This window comes from Perca fluviatilis, chromosome 6, assembly GCF_010015445.1.
Source record: "Perca fluviatilis chromosome 6, GENO_Pfluv_1.0, whole genome shotgun sequence".
NCBI lineage: Eukaryota > Metazoa > Chordata > Actinopteri > Perciformes > Percidae > Perca > Perca fluviatilis.
The window spans coordinates 1912649-1935226 of NC_053117.1; the positions used below are offsets into that span (position 1 = coordinate 1912649).

General features: G+C 43.1%; 1 protein-coding gene across 8 annotated transcripts in view; it reads left to right on the forward strand.

The window, feature by feature from the left end:
• ncor2 (nuclear receptor corepressor 2) overlaps nucleotides 1–22578 on the forward strand; it is a 144080-nt gene that overhangs the window by 108013 nt on the left and 13489 nt on the right. For 5 of the 8 annotated variants that reach the window (XM_039804613.1, XM_039804617.1, XM_039804619.1 and 2 more), the window contains 17 exons: nucleotides 3465–3607; nucleotides 3785–3923; nucleotides 6609–7035; nucleotides 9619–9739; nucleotides 10227–10500; nucleotides 11853–12017; nucleotides 12172–12308; nucleotides 12546–12645; nucleotides 12809–12919; nucleotides 13723–13826; nucleotides 18839–18989; nucleotides 19176–19325; nucleotides 19488–19580; nucleotides 20636–20853; nucleotides 21151–21496; nucleotides 21592–21795; nucleotides 22116–22367. In XM_039804613.1, coding sequence (XP_039660547.1) covers nucleotides 3465–3607; nucleotides 3785–3923; nucleotides 6609–7035; nucleotides 9619–9739; nucleotides 10227–10500; nucleotides 11853–12017; nucleotides 12172–12308; nucleotides 12546–12645; nucleotides 12809–12919; nucleotides 13723–13826; nucleotides 18839–18989; nucleotides 19176–19325; nucleotides 19488–19580; nucleotides 20636–20853; nucleotides 21151–21496; nucleotides 21592–21795; nucleotides 22116–22367 — 3135 coding nt within the window. The remainder of the gene's footprint in view (nucleotides 1–3464; nucleotides 3608–3784; nucleotides 3924–6608; nucleotides 7036–9618; nucleotides 9740–10226; nucleotides 10501–11852; nucleotides 12018–12171; nucleotides 12309–12545; nucleotides 12646–12808; nucleotides 12920–13722; nucleotides 13827–18838; nucleotides 18990–19175; nucleotides 19326–19487; nucleotides 19581–20635; nucleotides 20854–21150; nucleotides 21497–21591; nucleotides 21796–22115; nucleotides 22368–22578) is intronic. The other 3 variants (XM_039804616.1, XM_039804618.1, XM_039804615.1) reach the window with 2 other exon arrangements.

A 22578-nucleotide genomic window follows, 5' to 3' on the forward strand; every position in this document is an offset into this window, starting at 1 on the left:
ATAGATCACTCTCGTTTTCGCTGCTCATAAAGACTGGTACCTCATACAAGGAACGGCCAGTCTTCGTAAAGCCTCTCTTTTAAACCCACTATACATGCATGCATGCATGCATGCGTGCGTGTGTGTATGTGTAAGATATGTGTAGAAAAAGGTGGTGTCTGTGTGCACTCGGTCCAAGCTGTGTGTGTGTTTGCATGTGCGCCCTTCTTGGCTGGCGTTTATGTAAGTGCACTAATCTGGCAGGCTTTGCTTGGGTGCAGGCAGTCAGGCAGCTGGATAATGGCCCCTGCTCTGCTTTGCTGAAAGAACCCATTTAAAGGAGCAGCAGGTAGAGAATGGCACATTATTTTTTTTTTCTCTGTCTTTCTCCTCCACTGTTGCTCTATCTCCGTCTCTCGTTCTGTCCGTCTCCCTCGGATGGGAGATGGCAACGGCCCAGATTGGCAAGAGCTGTGGAAGATTTGGCAAGCGCCTCTTTCCCCCACTCACTTTGTCTCTCCCTTCACTCTGTGTTGTTATAGACTGGAGAGAGGTCACATTCAAGATGAAAAGCAGGTCAGTCAGGAAAAATGTGAAAGCCTTTATGCTTTCTCATGGTATCAACATCAACTCCCCCCTCCTGTCTCCCCCCTCTTCTCTCTTTGCTTACTCCCCACTTCTGTATCCTTTCCTTTTCTCCATTGTCTCTCTGGCTCAGTGGCTCTGTTCTCTCTCTATATCTTTCCTCTCTCTCCGGGCTGCTCTCTCTTTCTCTGCTCTCTGTTTACTCTTGGACTGCCTGAGTATGTGTTTGCGTCTGTGTGCTCGAGTATTAACAAGAGAGACCGAGAGAGAGAGAGAGGGTTCGAGTGAGTGTGTACTCACTCATGCGTTTGTGTGTGTGCGTGCGTGCCGCGGTGCCTGCTGGCAGACTGAGGTAGGGGGAGGGACGGACTGACAGAGGGAGGGAGAAAAAAAAAAGAGAGATAGAGGAGAGATCAGATGAGGGGAGAGAGAGGCTGAGCACATAGCACCGCCCCACAGTCCCACTTTCCTGTGGAAGTCTTCCCAGACGACCGCCATTGGGGAGAGACACGGCAAAGAAGAACAGACCAGCACTCACCGAAGCACAGGGAGTACAGAGTGAGGGGAAAAGCAGGGGAGAGGCCAGGAGCATGTGCTGTTTTAGAGCATGTCAACCTGACACCGGCTCAACTATCAAGCCAGCTGGCAGGAAGAGCGCAGAGTCTGAGCTGTTTTCATCTCCTCTGCTCTGGATCGGAAGGCCCAGCCCCGAAGAGCTTCCCGGCCGGCCCTGTGGAGATCAGACCGTCTGATACTGTTATCTACTGCGGGGCCACGAGGCGGCGGCTGGAGTGACAGGCATGTGACAGACAGGAACAACCACTTTCTGGCTGCACCAGGTGTTGATTGGACTTTCTCTGGGAGGAGCTAATGGAAATACAGTGTCCTGATTGGCTGTGAGGCTACCACCTGCTTCAGTATCGCTGCTGCTGATTGGATGTTTGTTCCATGTGTGTTGCTCCAGCAACTAAGGCCCCGAGTCAACCCGAGCTGCTTAGGGATTGTGCTTTGTGCGCTTGCATACGATGGAATAAGCTGGATGTAGCTAGCGGTCATAACAAAGTGACCTTTGACTTTTCACTAAATTACTTGTATTGTTATTGCTTCAGGTTCAGTGGGTGCAGCAAAGTGTTTGTCTTGCTTGTTTGAATGGGTGTGCAATATTATGCCACGGTTTGTGTCGTCGTTTGTGTGGAGGGTTTTTGACGTGAAGGGCAGTCTACCTAGTCCCCTCCCCCTTCGTGAGACGGCTGTAAAAGGTTAATAGTTGTCGGCCGTGTGTCTCAGTCCTCTTGGAGCAAGTCAGACTGGTCGGTCTTCTTTTCTTCCTTGGAGCAGCTGTCCCAGCAATGCCTTTTAGTAGCAGCGATGAATATTTCAACTGAAAAACCTCTTAACACTTGACAGGTTGTAGGTGTGCAGCAGCTTTTAGACACCAGCAGCTCAGACCTGAAGATCACATCTGCTTGTTATGGCACTTATTTTTATACTGGCATTCATACATTCTCAGCATGACAGTGAATATTATAGGTCTTCTCACATCTGCTGGATGAAACACAGCTTTTCCAGACATTTTTTTTTTTCAGTAGATAAGTGCGACTGAGACTTTTCTGGGTAGTTTATCATTTTTAGGTGACTTGTTTATATGTATCTTCTATCTATCTTGGTTAGGAGTTGTCCACATAAATAAATACAGTCTTGTGAATAATACCCTAGAAGTTAAACTTGTCAACTAATAGACCAGCTTTTATTGCAGCTATTACTTATTAATAGCATTATGCAATAGAGCGCTGATTTCGGAGTAATACGAAAGTTGAAATTACAGAGCTGTAAACAGCTGTCGCTTCCTCTCCTTTGGCTCAGACTTCTGCTTGTTGTCCTACTCCCTCCATTAAGCAATGAGATGCAGCGACCTCTGAACCCATGTCCAAGGTTATCCCAGGAGGTGTTGGCTCTGTGCCTGTTAATAACACCCACCCCTCCTCACAACCCTTCAAGAGACCTGTCCTGTTGCCAGGGCCTGTCAGACTGGCACAGGAAACAAGTGGGTGGTGTAAGCTAAGCCTCTTACAACACACACTGTTAATGAGCTGCCTTTAGCTAACAGCAGACTCTGGGGGGGAAACACCGGTGCAAATTCTATTCTTCACTGACTTGCACTTACACACCGACTTCACCCTAAATCTCTTCTTTTAGCACAAATGCACTTGAACCTTGCGTGTGTGTGTGTGTTTCATGACAGGTTGATCTATCACAGCTCTGGCCCAGCGGGTGCCTGTAGACTCTTGTGTAAGGACAATCATGTGGTTGACTGAGTAAAGGACCAGGGTTTCTTGGAACTGGGTCACATCAAAGTCAGTCCGAATATGACACAGAGTGACCCCAGTTGGCAGAGTTGGTGATGTCATTGGTCTGACTGACTGTTCAGCCACCACACCACCTCTCCCCTCTCTCGTACTTCTTCACTCTCTCTCTCTGTCTCTACTTAGGAAGCAAATGGCATCAAGCCATGCTGCTGCTGGGAGAGTGGGACTATGTCTATGTTGCATTGTGAACTAAACTCCCAGGCTGTGCTGCAGTTTTGACAGCTGTATAGAGACAGATGTTTATGGGTATTGACTTACCATAGAGAGACTTCCATACTGTGCACTTGAAGAGATTGTGGCTGGAGAGTTTATTATGGTACATAAACCAAAATGGCCATTATATTTACAATCTTTACAACAGTTGCATTTTACGCAGGTTTTCTTTTTTTTTTCTTTTTTTTTTTTTTTTTACGACTGCATAGAGAATATAATTTGATATGGAGTAGTCGTGCAAAGGCCACATGTGAACCATGTTTGGCTGTCTTTGTCCTTGTCCTATCCTAATCTCTCTGCCTGTCCATCTGTTAATTCCAGGCCTTCTCCAGTATGGTAGGAATTGGTCCGCCATCGCCAAGATGGTGGGATCAAAAACAGTGTCACAGTGCAAGAACTTCTACTTCAACTACAAGAAGAGGCAGAAACTGGATGAGATTCTGCAGCAGCATAAAATGAAATCGGTAAGCACAGGGACAGTTTTTGTAAATCAAATTTGCTCCACGTGATGCGGGCAAAGGAAAGTCATTCATGCTTTTTGTGCACAACCAAGCCATGACATTGTTTCTGTTTTTCTTCGGGATCTGAAGATGTTTGTGCCCCGGGCTGTTTTTATTTAGTGTGCGTTTGTTTTGACCCAGGAGAAGGAGCGAAAGGCCCGCCGTAGGGGCAAAGCCCTGCAGAATGAGGAGACCAGTGCCCCGTATACAGCAGAGGAGGAGGAGATGGAAGGTTCAGGAGCCAGTGGCAATGAAGAGGAGGCCCCTGAAGATGGAGAAGGTACACCAGTTTACTTCTCTAGAAGGTTTTATTTTACTTCCATTTATTAATTGAGGTATCTTTTCGAGCATTATGAATCTTTGACAGTTTAAAATAGATTGCCGTTTTATTTTGGTGTATAGTAGTTGTTGCTGTGGATCTGGTTTATTTTGTTTATGTACTGAGTAAAGCAAAATGGATGCCTTTACAGGGCTAGATAATATGTACAATCCCTGGACACTATTAGGTTCAACTATACCATTCAATGCAATCACATACAACAGATCTACCACAAATACTACCTTTTTATGAAACCTATAATGGCCAGTTGTTTAAATATTCCGAGAGGTGTTTATTATTGAGGTCGTAGTTGGTGGTATTGTAGTGGACTGCATTATATTGAGGATTTCTAAAATTCTTAACCCCTCATATTTGTAAATGGGGCGGGCAAAACATTAGAGACACCTTTCGATGTAAAGTACAGTCCCCCCAGAAAAACGCGATGATGCGATCGCATAATTCAATGCATAATCAGCCAAAGTCCGCATATTTATGCGGGGGCCGCATTTTTTCAAATACGCCGCACTTTCGCCGCATAAATTGCTGATTTCCGCGCAAAATATGCGGGGCTTGCATGATTTCATAATCCCCGCATTTTCGTTGCAAAAAAGTTACATATATCTTTGCAGAAAGTTGAAAAATGTTGCGTTTACTTCACACAAGAGCAGCCCTTTTCCCCTGTTGCCATGGGAACGTTATGAAGTGACGTTATGAAGTGACGTTATGAAGTGACGTAATTACGCGACGTGAACATCATCGAAAAGCAGGGTGTTGGGGGAATCACTTTTATTTTCTTATAATATCCAACTCGATTTTTTTAGAAAATTTTGACTCTGAAGGACTGAATGTAGTTGAGTTTATTTATGTTTATTTGTATAGGTATGTTGCATAGACCTATGCCACACACCACAGGATTCATAGTGTGAGCTAATTTGCGATGCACATCCTTAGATTGACCTTTAGTTCAACACCACCGCAAACTACAGCCTTAATAATACACATATACTTAAATGAATACCTCTCTGACAGTGTCAATCAAAACTGAACATTATAGATTAGATTGTACAGGTATAGCCAGTGTTGGTGACTTTCTCGCTAGATTTTGCGACTTTTCAGACCCTCATAGCGACTTTATTTCAAAAGGCGACTAGCGACAAATTTAGCAACTTTAGACCACTAGGGGGATTAGTTTAAAAACTACCAGGGGGATTAGTTAAAAACTAATTAAATAGAATAACAAATTAAATTTGAATGGTATTATAGGCGCCGATACCGTGGCTGCTCCGGAGCTGCAGCACCCACGGAAAATACTGAGCATCCACGTATGCCAGACTGCCAATAGGCTACATTCATTTAAAATTAAACATTGCCGTTGTTGCTAAGTGGAGTGTTTGAGCGCTGATCGCGGCTATGTGTCAGTTAAACTTCTCATCTCCAATCCTATCTGTATTTGTGAGAACTGGCGCTGTCCTGAGTTGAAAGATAGCCTTTACTACTTTACAGATTTATTATCGAGTTAATAGATGTGTGTGTTCGTGTCGGTTCGCTGTCCATTTCCTATGAAATACAAACATTTATTTTTTTTAAACTGCGTGCGCCCGTGAGCACCCACGGAGGAAAACATAAATCGGCGCCTATGATAGAGGAAGACTGACAGCTCTAATATACCTATTATAATTTATTTACAAGACTGTCAAAGGGAGACGGGTATCTCTCTGCGCTGTCAGACGCTGCTCTCCCTCGCCTCTGCTTGCTCCGTGGCCGGTGTGTGTGAGAGACAGCCCCGTCACCGAGCTGGTTACGTTACGCCCGCAATCTCACAGTCACGTCAGACTGTGGAGCTTCTGAAATCCAACACAGTCGGACCAAATTTGCAATTACCATTCAATTTTCATAAAACGGCCCATATTTGAGCTCTACATAGTTGATTTCTCGCATAAAAAAGCCTCAGAAGTGAATTTAGTGATGAAATAGCAGCCGAACAATGTATAAAGTTTCCAGTTGTTGGCCACAACAGCAATCCATGGTTGTTGGGATTGTTACGGCGCTTTGCACACCAACACACTTGATTTTGAATTTCTGATTGGGCGGGCCAGCTGTCAGGCCCGCCCACGGCTCAGTGCCTGCCTGCAAAGTTTGAAGAGACTAGGATTACTGTGTGTCTGACAGGGTGGGGAGCGTGGCATCACGATGGTGGCTCTCCATTGTGATGTCGGTCAGCCATCACGATACCCTACTAGCTACTTCCTTTGGGAAAGAGTTGGCCACACGGGTATACCTAATAAAATGGCAGCTTATATTATGCAATGTACCAGAGAAACTCTTTAACATCCTCGTTAGCTTGAAGAATCATGTTCAGCAATGACAAACAAAAGCATTAGCAGTAGACTGTGTAGACTGCACTTTCTCAATGTTCAGAAGCCTCTGGGGGATTTCGTCCGTCATCCCTATTGGTTTTGTGTTCCTCCTTATTGTACAGTGAAACCCGATTATGTAGAAGACTGGCACTGTGAGGAATCTGGTTTAGCAGAAAGAGGTGGGGAAAAGATGAAAGAAAAAAAGGACAAGGAGATATAACATGATTTACAGTGTAAGCCCACTCTTGTCTTCTGATCTGCGTTTCTTTTTGTCCTCTGTCCCTGCCAGGTGGAGCCAACAACAGCTCTGACACAGAGAGCTTGCCCTCGCCACACTCATCAGAGGACAGCAAGGCTAAGGAGGAAGGCTCGGGCAGGTCCAAGGCCAGCTCCACCACCGGGGACAAGGAGGCGTCCGGTTCAGACATTGGCCAGGCAGGGGATGAGAAGCCTCCAGTCAAGGAAGATGGAGAATCGGCCATCAAGCAGGAGATAAAGACTGAGACAGGGGAGCCCAACAAAGAACAGCTGCAGCCAACACCACCCAGCGATGCCATGGATAAAAAACCTTCTACAGCAGAGATGGAGGAAGTCAAAAGCTCCACCAAGAGCTCCAAGAAGCACCATGGGCCCAATGCAGGTTCCCGTGGGGACAGTGACTCTAGTGCCACTTGCAGTGCTGATGAAGTGGAGGAGACAGACACAGACAAAAACAGGTAAGAGCTTGTAGCAAGAGATAGTGTAAATAAGATTGTTTTTCTCAGGTTTAAAAAAAAGAAGAAGAAAAAAATAAAGATAAGAACATGAATTTCCCTTTCTTTTTTTTAGATCAACTTTTTATTTTATTTTTTTTCATTTTTTATGCCAACATACTGAACAGAAACCGAGAAATACAAACTGAACAAGAACCCTCGCCCACCCTCTAATTTCCCTTCTTTTTAAATTAGAAATTGTGTTCTACTCTATATGTTTTTTGTTTTGTTTTATAAATGACATAATTGGGCCTGCTTGGGATTCTTAGTGTCAAAGGGCTTCTGGTTTTTGAGCAGTGGTTTACTAGGTGTCCTACTTCTCTGGTCTACCACAGCAGACATCAGAAAATAAAGCAGTGAGGGTTTTGAAGTGGTAGTAGTTGCCTAGCTACACTGTACAGCAGGGAAGCCATATTTGGCAAGCCACTTGTGTGTATAAAACAGGTTGCTATGTTGCTCATGTTGCTCTTTTCTACCAACCAGAGAGTTTATCTGTACTTTGTATGAATGAATGAATATATATATATGTGAAATGGGTGTCAAAGTGCGTGGGAGGAGTGATTAGTCTTGTTTGCACGATATTTGTTAAATTTTTTCCATGACAGCAGACTGCATGTACTGGCAGAGCCGGGGGGGAAAAGCAGCCCTCTCTGCCAAAGCAAACAAAGTGTGTGTGTGTGTGTGTGTGTGTGTGTGTGTGTGTGTGTGTGTGTGTGTGTGTGTGTGTGTGTGTGTGTGTGTGTGTGTGTGTGTGTGTGTGTGTGTGTGTGTGTGTGTGTGTGTGTGTGTGTGTGTGTGTGTGTGTGTGTGTGTGTCGTGCATGTGTATACGCACTTTTGTGTTGTTGTGCATTAAAGTATGTGTCTGTCTGTGATTCAGAGTATAGTGTGTGCTGTCGACAGATGTGTGAGACATGGATATGGATTTGTATTTGCAATTTGTTTCCACAGTCTCAGGCTCTGTCAACACACATCCTACATACACCAAGCAGCCACAACATTAAAACCAGTGACCGGTAAAGTAAATGACATTGATTATCTAATTACAATGGCACCTGTCAAGGAGTGGGATATACAGTACAGGCCAAACGTTTGGACACACCTTCTCATTCAATGTGTTTCCTTTATTTTCATGACTATTTACATTGTAGATTCTCACTGAAGGCATCAAAACTATGAATGAACACATATGGAATTATGTACTTAACAAAAAAGTGTGAAATAACTGAAAACATGTCTTATATTTTAGATTCCTCAAAGTAGCCACCCTTTGCTTTTTTGATAACTCTGCAAACCCTTGGTGTTCTCTCAATGAGCTTCATGAGGTAGTCACCTGAAATGGTTTTCACTTCACAGGTGTGCTTTGTCAGGGTTAATTAGTGGAATGTTTTCCCTTATTAATAAAAAAAGCAAAGGGTGGCTACTTTGAAGAATCTAAAATATATTATATAATTCCATAAGTGTTCATTCATAGTTTTGATGAATTCAGTGAGAATCTACAATGTAAATAGTCATGAAAATATAAAGGAAACGCATTGAATGAAAAAGTGTGTCCAAACTTTTGGCCTGTACTGTACGGGTCAAAAAGTGACCAGTTAGGTCTTGAAGCTGATGTGTTGGAAACAGGAAAAATGGGCGAGGATCTGAGCAACTTTGACAATTGTGTCGGCTAGACGACTGGTTCAGAGCATCTCCAAAACGGCAGGTCTTGTGGGGTGTTCCCGGTGTGCAGTGGTGAACTGGCAACAGGGCCGTGGGCGCCAAAGGATTATTGATGCGCATGGGGAGCGAAAAGCTAGCCCGTCTTGTCTGATCCCTCAGAAGAGCTACTGTAGCACAAACTGCTGAAAAGGTTAATGCTGACTATGATAGAAAGGTGTCAGAACAAACAACGCATCACAGCTTGCCGAGTATGGGCCTGCATAGCCGCAGACTGTCCCCTGTCCCACCGCCAAAGGCACCTACAATGGGTATGTGAGTGTCAACACTGGACTATGGAGCAACGGAAGATGGGGGCCTGGTCTGATGAATCACATTTCTTTTACATCATGTGGATGGCTGGGTCTGTGTGTGTGGTTTCCCTAGAGGAGAGCTGGCACCAGGATGCACTATGGGAAGAAGGCAAGCCGGTGGAGGCAGTGTGATGCACTGCTGGGAATCCTTGGGTCCTGGCATTTATGTGGATGTTACTTGACCACCTACCTAAACATTGCTAAACTGTTGCAGACCAAGTACACCCCTTCGTGGCAACGGTATTGCCTGATGGCAGTGGCCCTGTCCGATCCATGAAGGCCCCACCTTGCAACTCACAGGACTTAAAGAATAAGCTGCAAATTTCTTGCTAATGACGGGTCAGAGCTGTTTTGGGCGGCACAAGGGGGGAACTTCACAATATTAGACAGGTGGTTTTAATGTTGTGGCTGTTATATCTCTCTCTCAGAACCTCTGCCCTCGTTTTCAGAAACATTCTAATGCAATGTTGTATTTGGGATCAAGCAGGCAAAGCCAACAAGAGAAGGCACTAACTTATTTCTGTCTGTGTGTGTAGAATGACTTCTCCACGGCCAAGTCTACTGAACTACGCTCATGACGGAGTCATATCCTCCGCACTGCAGAAGCCCATGGACCTGAAACAGCTCAAACAGAGGGCTGCTGCTATACCACCTATTGTGAGTCACTAGTTGAACTGTATGTTTCTCATTGTGTGTATTATTCCTTTTTTCCCCTCACACATCACACAACAGTTAAGTGAAGAGCATATCAACTTTTCCAGCCTTGGGAAGTGTATTTGACCCTGGTAGTGTTTTGAAACCGAAAACTGATTTGCCCAGCTCTCTCACTATTGTGCAGTGGTATCAATGCTATCCCTGTCTCTCTGCTTACAGAGATAACAGTATAGCAGGTGGAATTGTCAAGTCATGTTTGTATAAAATAACCCAGCTGGATGATGGGATAGATTGCTTTGTGGAGAAGAAATTAGATCCCAGGCATTAGGGATATTTTAGCTCACGAGGAAACAAGATATGTTTATTAGCTATCATGTTTATCTGATGCTGTATGTGGCTAACCATATGTCGAATGCCAGGTAGAAGCGGGCTTGTGTTATGCGTGTGGTGTGATTGTAACCTTTTTCTTTCCCTTTCATCCTGTGTGTAGATGCCAGAAGCCTCAATGCAGGGCAGTCAGCGGAGTGGAGGTGGCAAGGCAGTGCTGCCCCCCCACGCCCTGGCATTGTACCAGCAACAGATCACCATGGCTCATGGGGAGTCCTCTCAGGAGGTCAAAATGCAGCAGCATCAACAGCAGCAGCTTTCAGGCCAGCCAGGCAAACAGCAGCCTTATACCTCGCAGGCAGACCGAGACAGGGAGGCTCTTCACAGCAGCAGTCCTCGTAATCGCCCGCACAGCCCCTCCACCAGCGACAAGGATGGTACGCACACCTCCATTATGACAAAGAAAACTTTTGTTGCCTACAGACTCAAAGTAGCCGACAAATCTGTTAAGTTACCAGTCATATTAATGCTTCACCAGTCATATATTATGTAGAGAAGTATAGGATGTAAGCTGCAAAAGTTACAATAGTAAGTAATATATTACAAATATAATCTCTCACAATTTTCAGTATTTGTCTTTTTCCCATCCCATCATTTTCTTTCTGTATGATCCCTAATATTACTCTTCTGCCGGCTGTAGGTATGCGTGTATAACATGGTACATTGCTAAAGTTGTCCATTTTAAAATGGGTATATGGAATCATGAGAAGAAGATTAGCACTGTAAATGAGGAATCATGTTAAAAAGAAAATGGAGGTTAATGAAAGTGCTGCATATTCTGCAGTTTTAGCAGCATTTGATCTAGTTTTACTTAGTTGGTTCTTGCTACATGCTCTAACCTTGAGTCTGTGTTCTGTAGTGTTTAGGGTATTCAAGTGTTTCTGGGACACTCGTGTAGAGGGAACTGATAAATGATCTGGTATTGCTATTGACCCAGAAGGGAATATAGTCTAGTTCAGTGCACTTACTGTGAGCATGTGGAATGTGAATCTCTGAGAGCACAGTGTAAGACTTTTAGCAATAGTCCAGACAAAGACAGGTCTTTTATAACCAATTGGGCACAGCAGCTGTGATCTGCAAAAAGTACATCGACTACTTTTTTCATGCATTTAAAAAAAAAAGAAGGCGTAAACAGCTCTTTATACAGTGCCTGACACAGAGGCAGGTGTAGACATTTGCAGGCTACATGGTAGCTACTATTGACTAGCATTTGGCTGTTGGCGAATACACAATTCACCTCAAGTGGTAAATATAGTTAAGTTTTTATGTAGTTACTGCATGTTTTTGTGTGAGAGAGAGAGAGAAATTGTGATGATCAGAGTTGTAGATTTGTGGTTTGTTTTTTTTTGGAAGGATTTGTAGTTTCAGATGCAAACTGAACCTCCCGCAGGGATTATGTGTGTCACCCCCTTGCCACACCATTCCCTTTTTTAATTACACCTTAACCACACCACAGGGTGATCACCTCCTCTGTTGGATTTTTACTGTGTGTACTTTACAATAATTATTAGCAGTGGCTTGTTGTGAATGTTGGCGTATTAATTCAGTGGTGATATCACCCTGGCTGGGAAGTATCGCAAAGGGGCTCTCTATGCTCAATAGACAACAATGACATTGGTGTTGATGTTGTTGACAACAGTGACTGGCGGCTGAGGGACAGATTCTTGGATTAGTGGAGGCCTAGCTGAGTGCAGTGCTCTGGCCCTGACTCTGTGCGTTGTTGTTGCAGAAAGGTCCCGGGCTTTCTCGCCGCAAGGTGAAGCCAAGAAGCAGGCACTGGGCCCTGATGACCTGAGGACCTCCAACTTGGGTCGACCAGTGCTGTCCCGCTACCCCATGTCCCCGCGAGACATGGCCAAGATCAGTCACGACCAGCATCTGCTCCACTTCAACTGTGAGTCTTTTCTGTCCTCCCCGGTCTTTATATTCTTAAAAGCCTCAGTTGTAAGATATATATTGTTTTATGGGAACTTGGAACAATGCCTCCACTTTTTCTTCTCAAAATCAAATAGTTAAATCTCAATATCATAATCTCTCCTGCCTTCCAGCGTTCCAGCAAACAGGCCACCCCTCACTCCCTAATCTGCCACAGGACAGTGGGAGGCTAGCAGCAGTGAGGCCCCTCACCATGCCAGAGCCTCCGCCACTCATTTCCTCCACCAAGCCAGGAGGCTCCATCACACAGGTATAGCACCACCCAAATGAAAACTAGGGCTTTTACTAGTTGGCAGGGGCACACCGAAACCATGGAATTGAAAAGTAGTATTATTTTCAATACAATCCTAGTAGCTCACTTAGATATCCGCCAAATAAAAAAAGTAAGGCATGAATAAGAAAACTAACAATATAATCTGACACTTATTTTTACACTTGAGCAATGATACTGTATATCACCATCATGACCAAAAACTTGATTCTTCAGGGCACCCCAGTGCAGTTGCACAGCCCAGCTCATGGGTTGGACCATGGGAAGATGACCCCCACACAGATGGGGTTGTCCTGGATGGATCAGAGGAAAGTGGGTGAGTAAAATTGTGTGTAGGGACTAGTACACTTTAATTTTTCTTTCCTGCAAGTTGCCATCCACTTCTACCACGCCCATCACAACTAATATTAAAGTCTGATGCATCACCATAGACATGTCTTCCTCATTAATGTCTCTCCAAACTCTTATCTACTAAACAGCAGGTCCTTTCCCCGTGATAAAGCAGGAACAGTTGTCACCTCGCAGCTTGTCCTCTCAAGCTGACAACATGTCAACCCAGGGCTCGCCTCACGATAGTGCTGCTGGACGTGGTGGGTGGCTCAATTCTTATTCTCTTAAATTTGATTTCCATATACAGTAAACTGGTGATTTGCTTTTGCGTCTTTCCTTGTCCTGTGTCGTGGGTAAAGAATATCATTGTGTCTTGAAAAACGCCCAGACTCATTTTTTCCAGGTTTTATTATTAGATTTTTATAAAAACTGAATAAATATTTTTTGTTGCCCTACACCTTCTAATAACAGAGTCAAATCATGGGTTATCCCACATTTTGTTCAGCGCTGTCATGCTGAAAAGATTAACCTCTTCAGCATGACAGTGACCTGAGGTACTCAGCAAGGACCACACTGGAGTGACTTTGGGACAAGTCTCTTAATGTACTTGAGTGGCCCAGGCTACACTTAAATCTTATCAATTGAAAATCTGTGGGAAGTTGAGTTCACTGAAGCTCATCTAATCTGACAGGGCTTGAGAGGATGTAAAGAATGGGAGAAACTGCCCAGTCGACGTGTGCAATGCTAGTAGATGCAAACTCAAGAAGATTCACAGCTGTGATTACTGCCAGTGGTGCTTCAACAAAGTTTTCCTTTTTAAAATAAACCTGGAGAACTTAATAAAGCTACGCTTAAATACATTTTATACGGCAAGCAAAAAAAAGGATCAAAACAACCTGTAGCATTTGCTTTGATTCAAGCCGTGCTCCTTATGTTGGCTTTGCCAACCTTGCAGAACTTTTTGCAAACCTTTTATTCCCAATTATTGTTAACATTGTGTTCCACTTGAACTACTCTTAATACTGCTTTCCTTTCTTACTGTCTTTACATGCCATCTTTGCAGGTTCTATTCCGGCTGTTCAGGGGGGAAGTATCACTAAAGGCATCCCAGGGACCAGAATGCATCCAGATTCCTCAGTCTCCTACCGAGGGGGCTCCATTACTCAGGTGAGCTCAGACCAGCAAAGTACTGTGAGTCTATATCCTTGGTCCTTCTTAAGCCTAATCTCTCCCTCTCTCTGACAATCCCAGTAGAGATTTGCTGTGGATACTTGTTTTTTTTTCTTTTTCTACATAACTAAGCTGCACGGTGTATGCTTGAATAAAATGAGTTAAGTCAATCCAACTTTGATATGTTTCAGAGCTCAAGTAACTTAACATTCAGAAAAGGTATCTGTTGGTTTAGACATATTTCTTAAATCACTTTTAGTAATAGCTTTTCGTATATATTTGGTGATTTTCGTTGATATTCATAGGCTGTTAGTTTTATAATGGGAAAGTGGTGTTTTTACTTCAACTGTAACAGAATCTCCCATATGTGCAATTTGCTGTTGCTGTGTTGGGTGTGGCAATTTGAACGTGAGTGCGTTTTTGAATATTCTGCTGACAGTGTTCACATTTGAGTGGTGCATTACGACATAATACTGGCAACCAGTTCTGTTCCCCTTTATTTGGAGAACCCCTGAACAACCTCGGAAATGGATTTAAATAAGTCAGTTAAAAATGAACCACTGCAAGTGAGCCGTTATGTAGATTTAGGAGAGACCTGTTATAATAAATAAGATGCTACTTGGCCAAGTGTTTCCCCTAAGATCACTGTGCAGGAGCGGCACACTCAGGTTAATGTGAATTTGTCCAGAGGCTGATGGATGTAAATAGTGAACTGAAACTGACTCTATGTTAAACTGTGTTTAAGGTTCATGGTAGTAGCAGCTAATGTTTCTGGTACACAAGACATCCCACACACTAATTTAACATGACCACAGCGCTGAGTGGCCTTGTCACCCTAGCAACAGGTACACACTGTACCGCGTCTGTTCACTCTTGTATTTATCTATTCGCTCTTGACTCTGGCTAAACCCAGTCATTGATATGCTCACTGTAATATCACATCCCACTGGCATACACGAGAAAACGAGTGTTGAGGGGGCTGTTATCCACCATGATGGGTTAGTAACGAGAAGGTGAAAGTGATAAAGCATAATCATTGCCGTTGTAGAGGGACAGCTAATTTTATATGTTTAGCTTGCAGCTAGATTAACAACCAGATTTGGCAATGTTGCGCTTTCTTAGGGAGTAGATGAGGATTGCTTTGGTCAGTGCCATTCGATCCTGTAAACAAACCCCTACATTACGCGAAACCTTACAAGCCTGGCCTCCAACCTTTAGCGGTCTTCTTGGAAAAGCTGCAACCAATAGACAAGAAACGTGATCTCAGGCACTACTGTGTCTCCTACTCAACCGCCTGCCCCCGCTCTCAAGCAGTGTAGAAATATGACTCATACTCCGGGTACGAGTGATGTAACTCAAGGTTTGAAGCCTGTTGTCATCTATTGTTACACCTCCGCTTCTTCACAGAGTACTTCTTTGTATTTCCCAGCTGTGTTTGTTATGCTTGTTTGTTTATTATTTATATATTTGTTTGGAACACTGTTATCTGTCACCATTGTAAGAAATACTCTTTCTGGGGCACAAACAATTCAAGAAAGAGAATCCACTTTATGTAACATAATGCATTACAGTCTGCTCCGGTTACATCCAATTCAACAATCATGAAAAGACAAACAAAGACTATTCCCAGTCACGTAGACTATCTGTACCATTATAGTATTATTAAGGTTGTTTTTACCTGCACTGTGACTCATTAAAAGCCCTTTGAAGCTGTTTTCTAAACTAATTTTGTGATGGGCTTTTATAACAGATGTTAGTTAGTAGCTATATTTGAGTCTGTTTTCATAGCATTGGTTGTCTATCTTATCCACTGTAAAGTTTCATGATAGTGCTTATCCCTAATAAAGGCTATATTGAGTGAATTTCACAGTATCCATCCAATAGCCTTAGCCTGACTTGTACTTGTCGTGGGCATTGCTATTGGTAGACGCTAGCCTGTGCAGTAAGTTAGCAAGGAGTAGCCTGTTGGGAGTGCTACATAGTCTAGTGTTGCCTGAGACGACAAGTTTAAGTTGGTTTGCTGAGAAAGATGCTTGATCTTATGTGACTTTGGAATGTAGACGTGGTTCTGAAAACACTCTATCTTGACAGAATCGGGGCCTGTACATGGCTGCAGGGCTCCAGACTAACTTTTTGCCTTGGTTGCACTGGTGCGCCTAACTTTTTTTATTTACGTGCACCAGCAAAAAATTTAGGTGCACCCAAATTTTTCCTCGCATCGCTGTTAACGCTGAATGGCGATACACGATATATAGCTCTATATTTTTTTACAAAGTGGGCTAAATGTTCAGTTTTAAGTGAAAGCCACTTTTCACAAGCTCTTTTATTAAAACATATTGTGATTAAAATAAAATGCAAAGACAGGGTTTCCTTTACCAGTTTAAAAATATACAGCTGCAACACATGTAAATGAAAGTTATCTAAAGTAAATAGCCTATGATTGATATATATATATATATATATATATATATATATATATATATATATATACACACATACGCACCGCACACACACTTATGTATGAATTATGTACTTAACAAAAAAGTGTGAAAATAACTGAAAACATGTCTTATATTTTAGATTCCTCAAAGTAGCCACCCTTTGCTTTTTTGATAACTCTGCAAACCCTTGGTGTTCTCTCAATGAGCTTCATGAGGTAGTCACCTGAAATGGTTTTACCTTCACAGGTGTGCTTTGTCAGGGTTAATTAGTGGAAGTTTTCCCTTATTAATAAAAAAGCAAAGGCAAGGTGGCTACTTTGAAGAATCTAAAATATAAGACATGTTTTCAGTTATTCCACACTTTTGAAGGCCATAATTCCATATGTGTTCATTCATAGTTTTGATGCTTTCAGTGAGAATCTACAATGTAAATAGTCATGAAAATATAAAGGAAACCGATTGAATGAGGTGTGTCCAAACTTTTGGCCTGTACTGTGTGTGTGTGTGTGTGTGTGTGTGTGTGTGTGTGTGTGTGTGTGTGTGTGTTATATGTGTATATATATGTATGTATGTATTAGGGCTGAACGATTAATTGCATTTGCGTAATATCGCGATATGTTAAAACGCGATTTCCCTAATCGCGCAAGGCCTCGCGACTTGATCCGATTCGCAAAGAGCAAATCAGTCTGCACTGGCTACGCAGAAAGCATCAACTTAACGCGCTAACGGCTATACGTACCCTAGCTGATCTCTGTCATTCAAACAATTCTGAGTTGAAGTTTAAAACTTTTACAGCCATTTTAATAAAATGAAGGGTTTTGTTTGGGCTCGAGTCCATACATACAGTTAATGGATACAGGCACGCAGAACTGAAGGCTCGGTTGGCAACGAGCTAGCTCTGATTAGCGGTTAGCTCCGGTGCGGTTAGCTCCGTTATAAAGATATAAAGATATGGGTGGAGGAGCTGCCACTGAGAGGGTAACAATCAGACTGATAAATGACGGTTTGGGGAGCTTTCACAGCAGCGTGGGCGCGGTGTTTCAACGGTTTTATTAGTACAGTTAATCCCACGGCAAGACCACAGCAACTAACCTAACGATAGCCTCTCTGAGCAAGTGCAGTGTTGTGGTCCTCGTTTCCTTTATATAGAAGCTCTGTATATATATGTATATATATATGTATATATATATTATATGTATATATGTATATATATATGATATATATATATGTATATATATATATATATATATATATATATATATATATATATATATATATATATATATATATATATATATATATATATATATATATATATATATATATATGTATGTGTGTATATGTATATATATGTATATGTGTGTATATATGTATATGTATGTATGTGTTTTACTTATTTACTGTCTAGTGTGTAATTGTGTGTTGTTCATACTATATAATGATTTATTGTTTGTCTTTGTTGAATAATACAAAGACAAAGAGCTTAAAAATTCGAATATCGATTATTTTCAAAAATCGTTCAGCCCTAGTATGTATGTATGTATGTATGTATGTATGTATATATATATGTGTATATATATATATGTGTGTATATATATGTATATATATGTGTATATATATGTATATATATGTGTATATATGTATATATATGTATATATGTGTATATATATATGTATATATGTGTATGTATGTATGTATATATATATATAGCTCCTTCACTTGTTTTCAACAACAATAACAGACTTAATAATTAAAAGAGAAAGAGGATAGCTCAGTTGGTAAGTAGAGGTTCGACTCCGACCCTTTCCTACATGTCATTCCCCCCTCTCTCTCCTTTCATGTCTTCAGCTTTCCCATCAAAATAAAGGCCGAAATCTTTATAAAAAAATAAATAAATAAATAAAAACGACCGAAGGGGAGGGGGAGTGTGATGGACTGAAGCATATGCTACTCAGAGAGTGACGGCTGACTCATCAGCGGCGTTACACCCGTCTTGTGTAGGCTATGAAATGTCTGTATCGTCACTGCGCTGCATTTTTATTAACTATGATCCAGCATGCTCCGTCTTACACGCTATTACTCAACGAACTGAAGTTAGTTGCATTTAATAATTTCTAATGTGTTTTTCGCCGTGGCGGCCGCAATAACACGGAAACACTGGTACCAATACAGGTTTCCCTCTCATACTTAACAATATACAGCTGTGTTAATAACAATTAAAACTGTAGACAAATGTAAGCATGTGGACCGGCGGCGCTGTGTCTCGGGACGGCATGACATGGGACACTCCGGGCTGCAGCCATACAGTCTTGGTTGCAGGTGAGCCGGCCGGTGTGTGAGTGAATGGGGGCGGGGCTGCGCGGAGGAGAGATCCAAACACAGGCACGGCTTTACAGAAGGAGTGGGTCATGTAACGCAACATTAAACCATATAAAATATAAGCGGCAGCCCCGTTACGTGCAGTCGTAGATACTGTTATTTCATATAAACTTAGACTTTCACTAAGGAACAGCCACAGCTGCCAACTGTGATGATAAAGTGCACTTGTGTCTCCTCTCTTGGCCACAGGGGACACCGGCTGATGTGCTTTATAAGGGAACCATAACCCGCCTGATCACAGAGGACAGCGCCAGCCGTGCTGAGAGGGAACGGGATGAGGCCCTGTCTAAAGGCCATGTGGTCTATGAGGGCATAAGTGGGCACATTCTCACATATGACCGTGAGTACATCAGCTTGGCTGCAGTATATGTTATGCCATGGCCAACGATTATTTTCATTTTGGGTTAGATCTGGCACAATACTGCACCTTGAGTCATTCATGCAAGTTATTAGATCTAATTTAGTACTATCCCTAAACTAAGAGATATTATTTACCTAATTATTGTAACAATTATGTCATTTGTAGGCCCGCCTTCTCAGCCCCCTAAAGATGAGGGCCGAGGCCCCGGGCAGTCTGGGGAAATTCTAGGCCTGAAGCGTCCTTATGACATTATGGAGGGAGGCATCTCTAGAGGACTGCCTATGAGGGATTCACTGTCTGCTGCCAACTGTGAAGGTAAGAGACGACCCCCTTAACCGTCTGACACTCCCGCACAACTGTACAACAACTGCTACTGTATAAAATCCAGTTTCACCCTTGTTTAATCACATTCAGCTCACATTATTGATGAAATAATTTACCCTAGTCTTACGTCTCGCTACTCCCCCACCCCCCCAGGTCTGATTGGTCGAGCCATGCCTCATGATAGGGACAGTCCGCACCACACACCTTACAAGGATGCTCATCATATCCGTGGTTCCATCTCACAAGGTAGGATGACGCCTCAATATAAAACATGAACATGTGAATTTCATTTTAAATCTAACTCCCATTCCCTTCTGCCGGCTGAATGTACATTAAAGAACAATCTATATGTGTTTTTGGATGACACAAGAAGAGAAACGGGCTGACATTGTTTTCCCAATCACAGTTGAGGGGGTGAATAATGCATGGTTGAATGCATAGCAGATCAAAGTCACACAATAGGACTGAGAAAAGTCGTAAAAATGTTGCAGCAGAGTAAATCTTTGAACTGAAAGTAAATGTTTCTGCTTGCAAGACAATTGTTTTTAATATAGTCTCTGTATGCATTCTGTGTGTTTTTCCTGAAGGTACTCATACACTGTGCTTCATCAGACAGTTTTGCTCACTCAGCAGAGCTGCAGCAAAAGATAGCTTTTACATTTGTTTTTTCTTTCAAGATACAGATTGTTGCCAGAGCTCACCCGCTGGCAGGAGTACTTTCATGTTAATATTCATATTTATCTATCTGACAGCAGTAAAGTCACATAACCATCTTGTCTCATATTGCTCACAGATAGTAGTGGATTAAGCTGCTCTCAGAGCCCCTGCTGGTTCAGCTGAGCTGATGTAACCCTATCAGGACATTTCTTTTAGGGCTGGGCAGATATAGTCTTACATTTTGGATATTGTGATATGACAAAGTGTTGACTTTTCCTGGTTTTAACGGCTGCATTACAGTAAAGCGATGTAATTTTTGGAACTTACCAGACTGTTTACCCACTGAGTCATTATATCCACATTACAGATTTTTTTTTTTTTTTTATCTCATTTTGTAAATATTTTTTAAAGCACCAATAGTCAACCCGACAATATTGACATATATGTATTTGTTAAAAATATAGTGATATTTGATTTTCTCCAAATCACCCAGCTCTAATGTCTTGGGTCTCTTTGTTGTCTCTTTTGTTTGTTTCTCCATTTCTCAGCTCCATTCTGTCTATGTCATAGAGAAAAATATGAAATATGCTGCCTATTCGTGTTTGAAGAAAAAAAGGATTGACATAATTTGTATGTGATTTCAGGTATACCTCGTCATCTGGACCCTCAGGATGGCTACCTGAGGAGAGAGGCTAAGCAGATGAAGAGAGAGGGCTCCCCACCCCGTGGGCCTGGTTCACTTTCCGACCCAATGAAGGGCAGAGAGGCCATGGTGCCTACAGTGAAGGAGGCTGGGCGCTCCATCCACCTCATTCCCAGAGAGGAGCTGAGACAGCCTACCAAGGAGGGCATCATAGCACAGGTACACGTTGTGTATTTTGGGCTACTATTAGATCCGCAGTTGAGGTACACCTGATGGATTGTGGGTAACTTTAGCTTTGGTTGTTGGTGTTAGCCATGCTGTTGTAAACACATGCTATTGGGCTAATAAACAGTTAATATTCTTTCGTAGTCCGGGTTATCATTGTATCTAGTAACATGAAAGAGTGAAGAATATAACCGTACACACACGCTAACAACACATGCAGAGGCTATCCAACCCTTAATGTTTGGCCCTCTTTACACTTAACTGATTTATTCCTGTTGTGGTTCTCTTCAGGGAACACCCATGAAGCAGGAGGCAGCTGCTTCAGGGAAACGTCATGATGTCCGCTCCATCATAGCCAGTTCACCACGTTCCTACCACAATGCACCCTCCCACCTGGAGATGCGTGCTGAGAGGGGCCGCTACGAAGAGGCACCAAAAGGGCGGCCCAGCGCAGTGGTCAGTACGGCTAGTACGATTGCCCGCTCTTCTCCGCTTACACTGGGGTCAGACCAGGGAAGCAAGACCCATCATAGTCCAGTGGGCTACGAGGACAAGGGTGCCTTAAGGGCCCCTTACCCTGGGCCTTCGCACCGCGGCTCCCCTCTGTCCAGGGAGGCAAGCCAAAGGCAGCATGACGGTGGGTAAATCTCATACAGTCAAGACAGCTGAAATAATTGAGAACCCCACCAAGACTGTTCATTAAATTCAGTTGTTTCCTTGTTTGAACTCCAGGTTCCAGTAAGAATCCGCCTCAGGAGCGCAAAGCCACACCAACCCCCAGGGAAATGAGTGCCACCAAATCACCACTCCAAGGTGTTCCAGATCAACAGACCTATGAGCGTCTGCTGCAGGGTCTTGGGGCTGCAGATGTTTACCGTCAAATCCCCATAGCCTTTGATCCTGCGTCGCTGCCCCGTGGCATCCCCATTGACCCAGGTACAGCCACAGTCAAGTTGGATACAAAAATATATATATATTACCCTCTCAAGTGTTTTTATGTTATGCTGACCTGATCAGACCTCTGCTAAATCGAGGTTGGATTGAGCTTTGCTGGCAGTTATGTGAGATCACCAAAATCCATAAAGGCCTACTGTAAGTTATCCGTGCATCAGAAAATGCAGCCTTGCCTTTTACTGAGATCTATGTGTCTGCCTCAGTGAACATCTGTGTGGCTGTGTGGTCATTATGGTTGGTAATTTAGTCCAATATGAATGACAGACATTTCCTGACAGACGTTTCTTACTCTTCATACACAGCGGCCTACTACTTGCCTCGTCACCTAGCGCCCAACCCGGCCTACCCTCATCCCTACCCCTACCTCATCCGAAGCTTTCCTGACACTGCAGCCCTGGAGAACCGCCAGACGCTGCTCAATGACTACATCACCTCCCAGCAGATGCATCAGTGGCCTGCAGCTGCTGCCATGGCCGCCCAGCGCTCAGACCTGCTGAGGGGCCTTGCTCCACGAGACCAGCCCCTTCCTCTGCCCTACTCTGCAGCCCCACGCGGTAAGGCTATCTGACTTGACAACACTCATTTGTTTAAGGTTGTGTTCACATTGGCTTTTAAAAAGTTTGGCAAACTGAAAATCTATTTTCAGCGGAACAACTGTAAACTCAAAACAGAGTGGGCTGTACCTACAGATGGAGGTTGCTAAGAGCTCTTACCATTACTAAACAACAGCAGGGTTTATGTTTCCTAAATGTCTTTTGATAATAG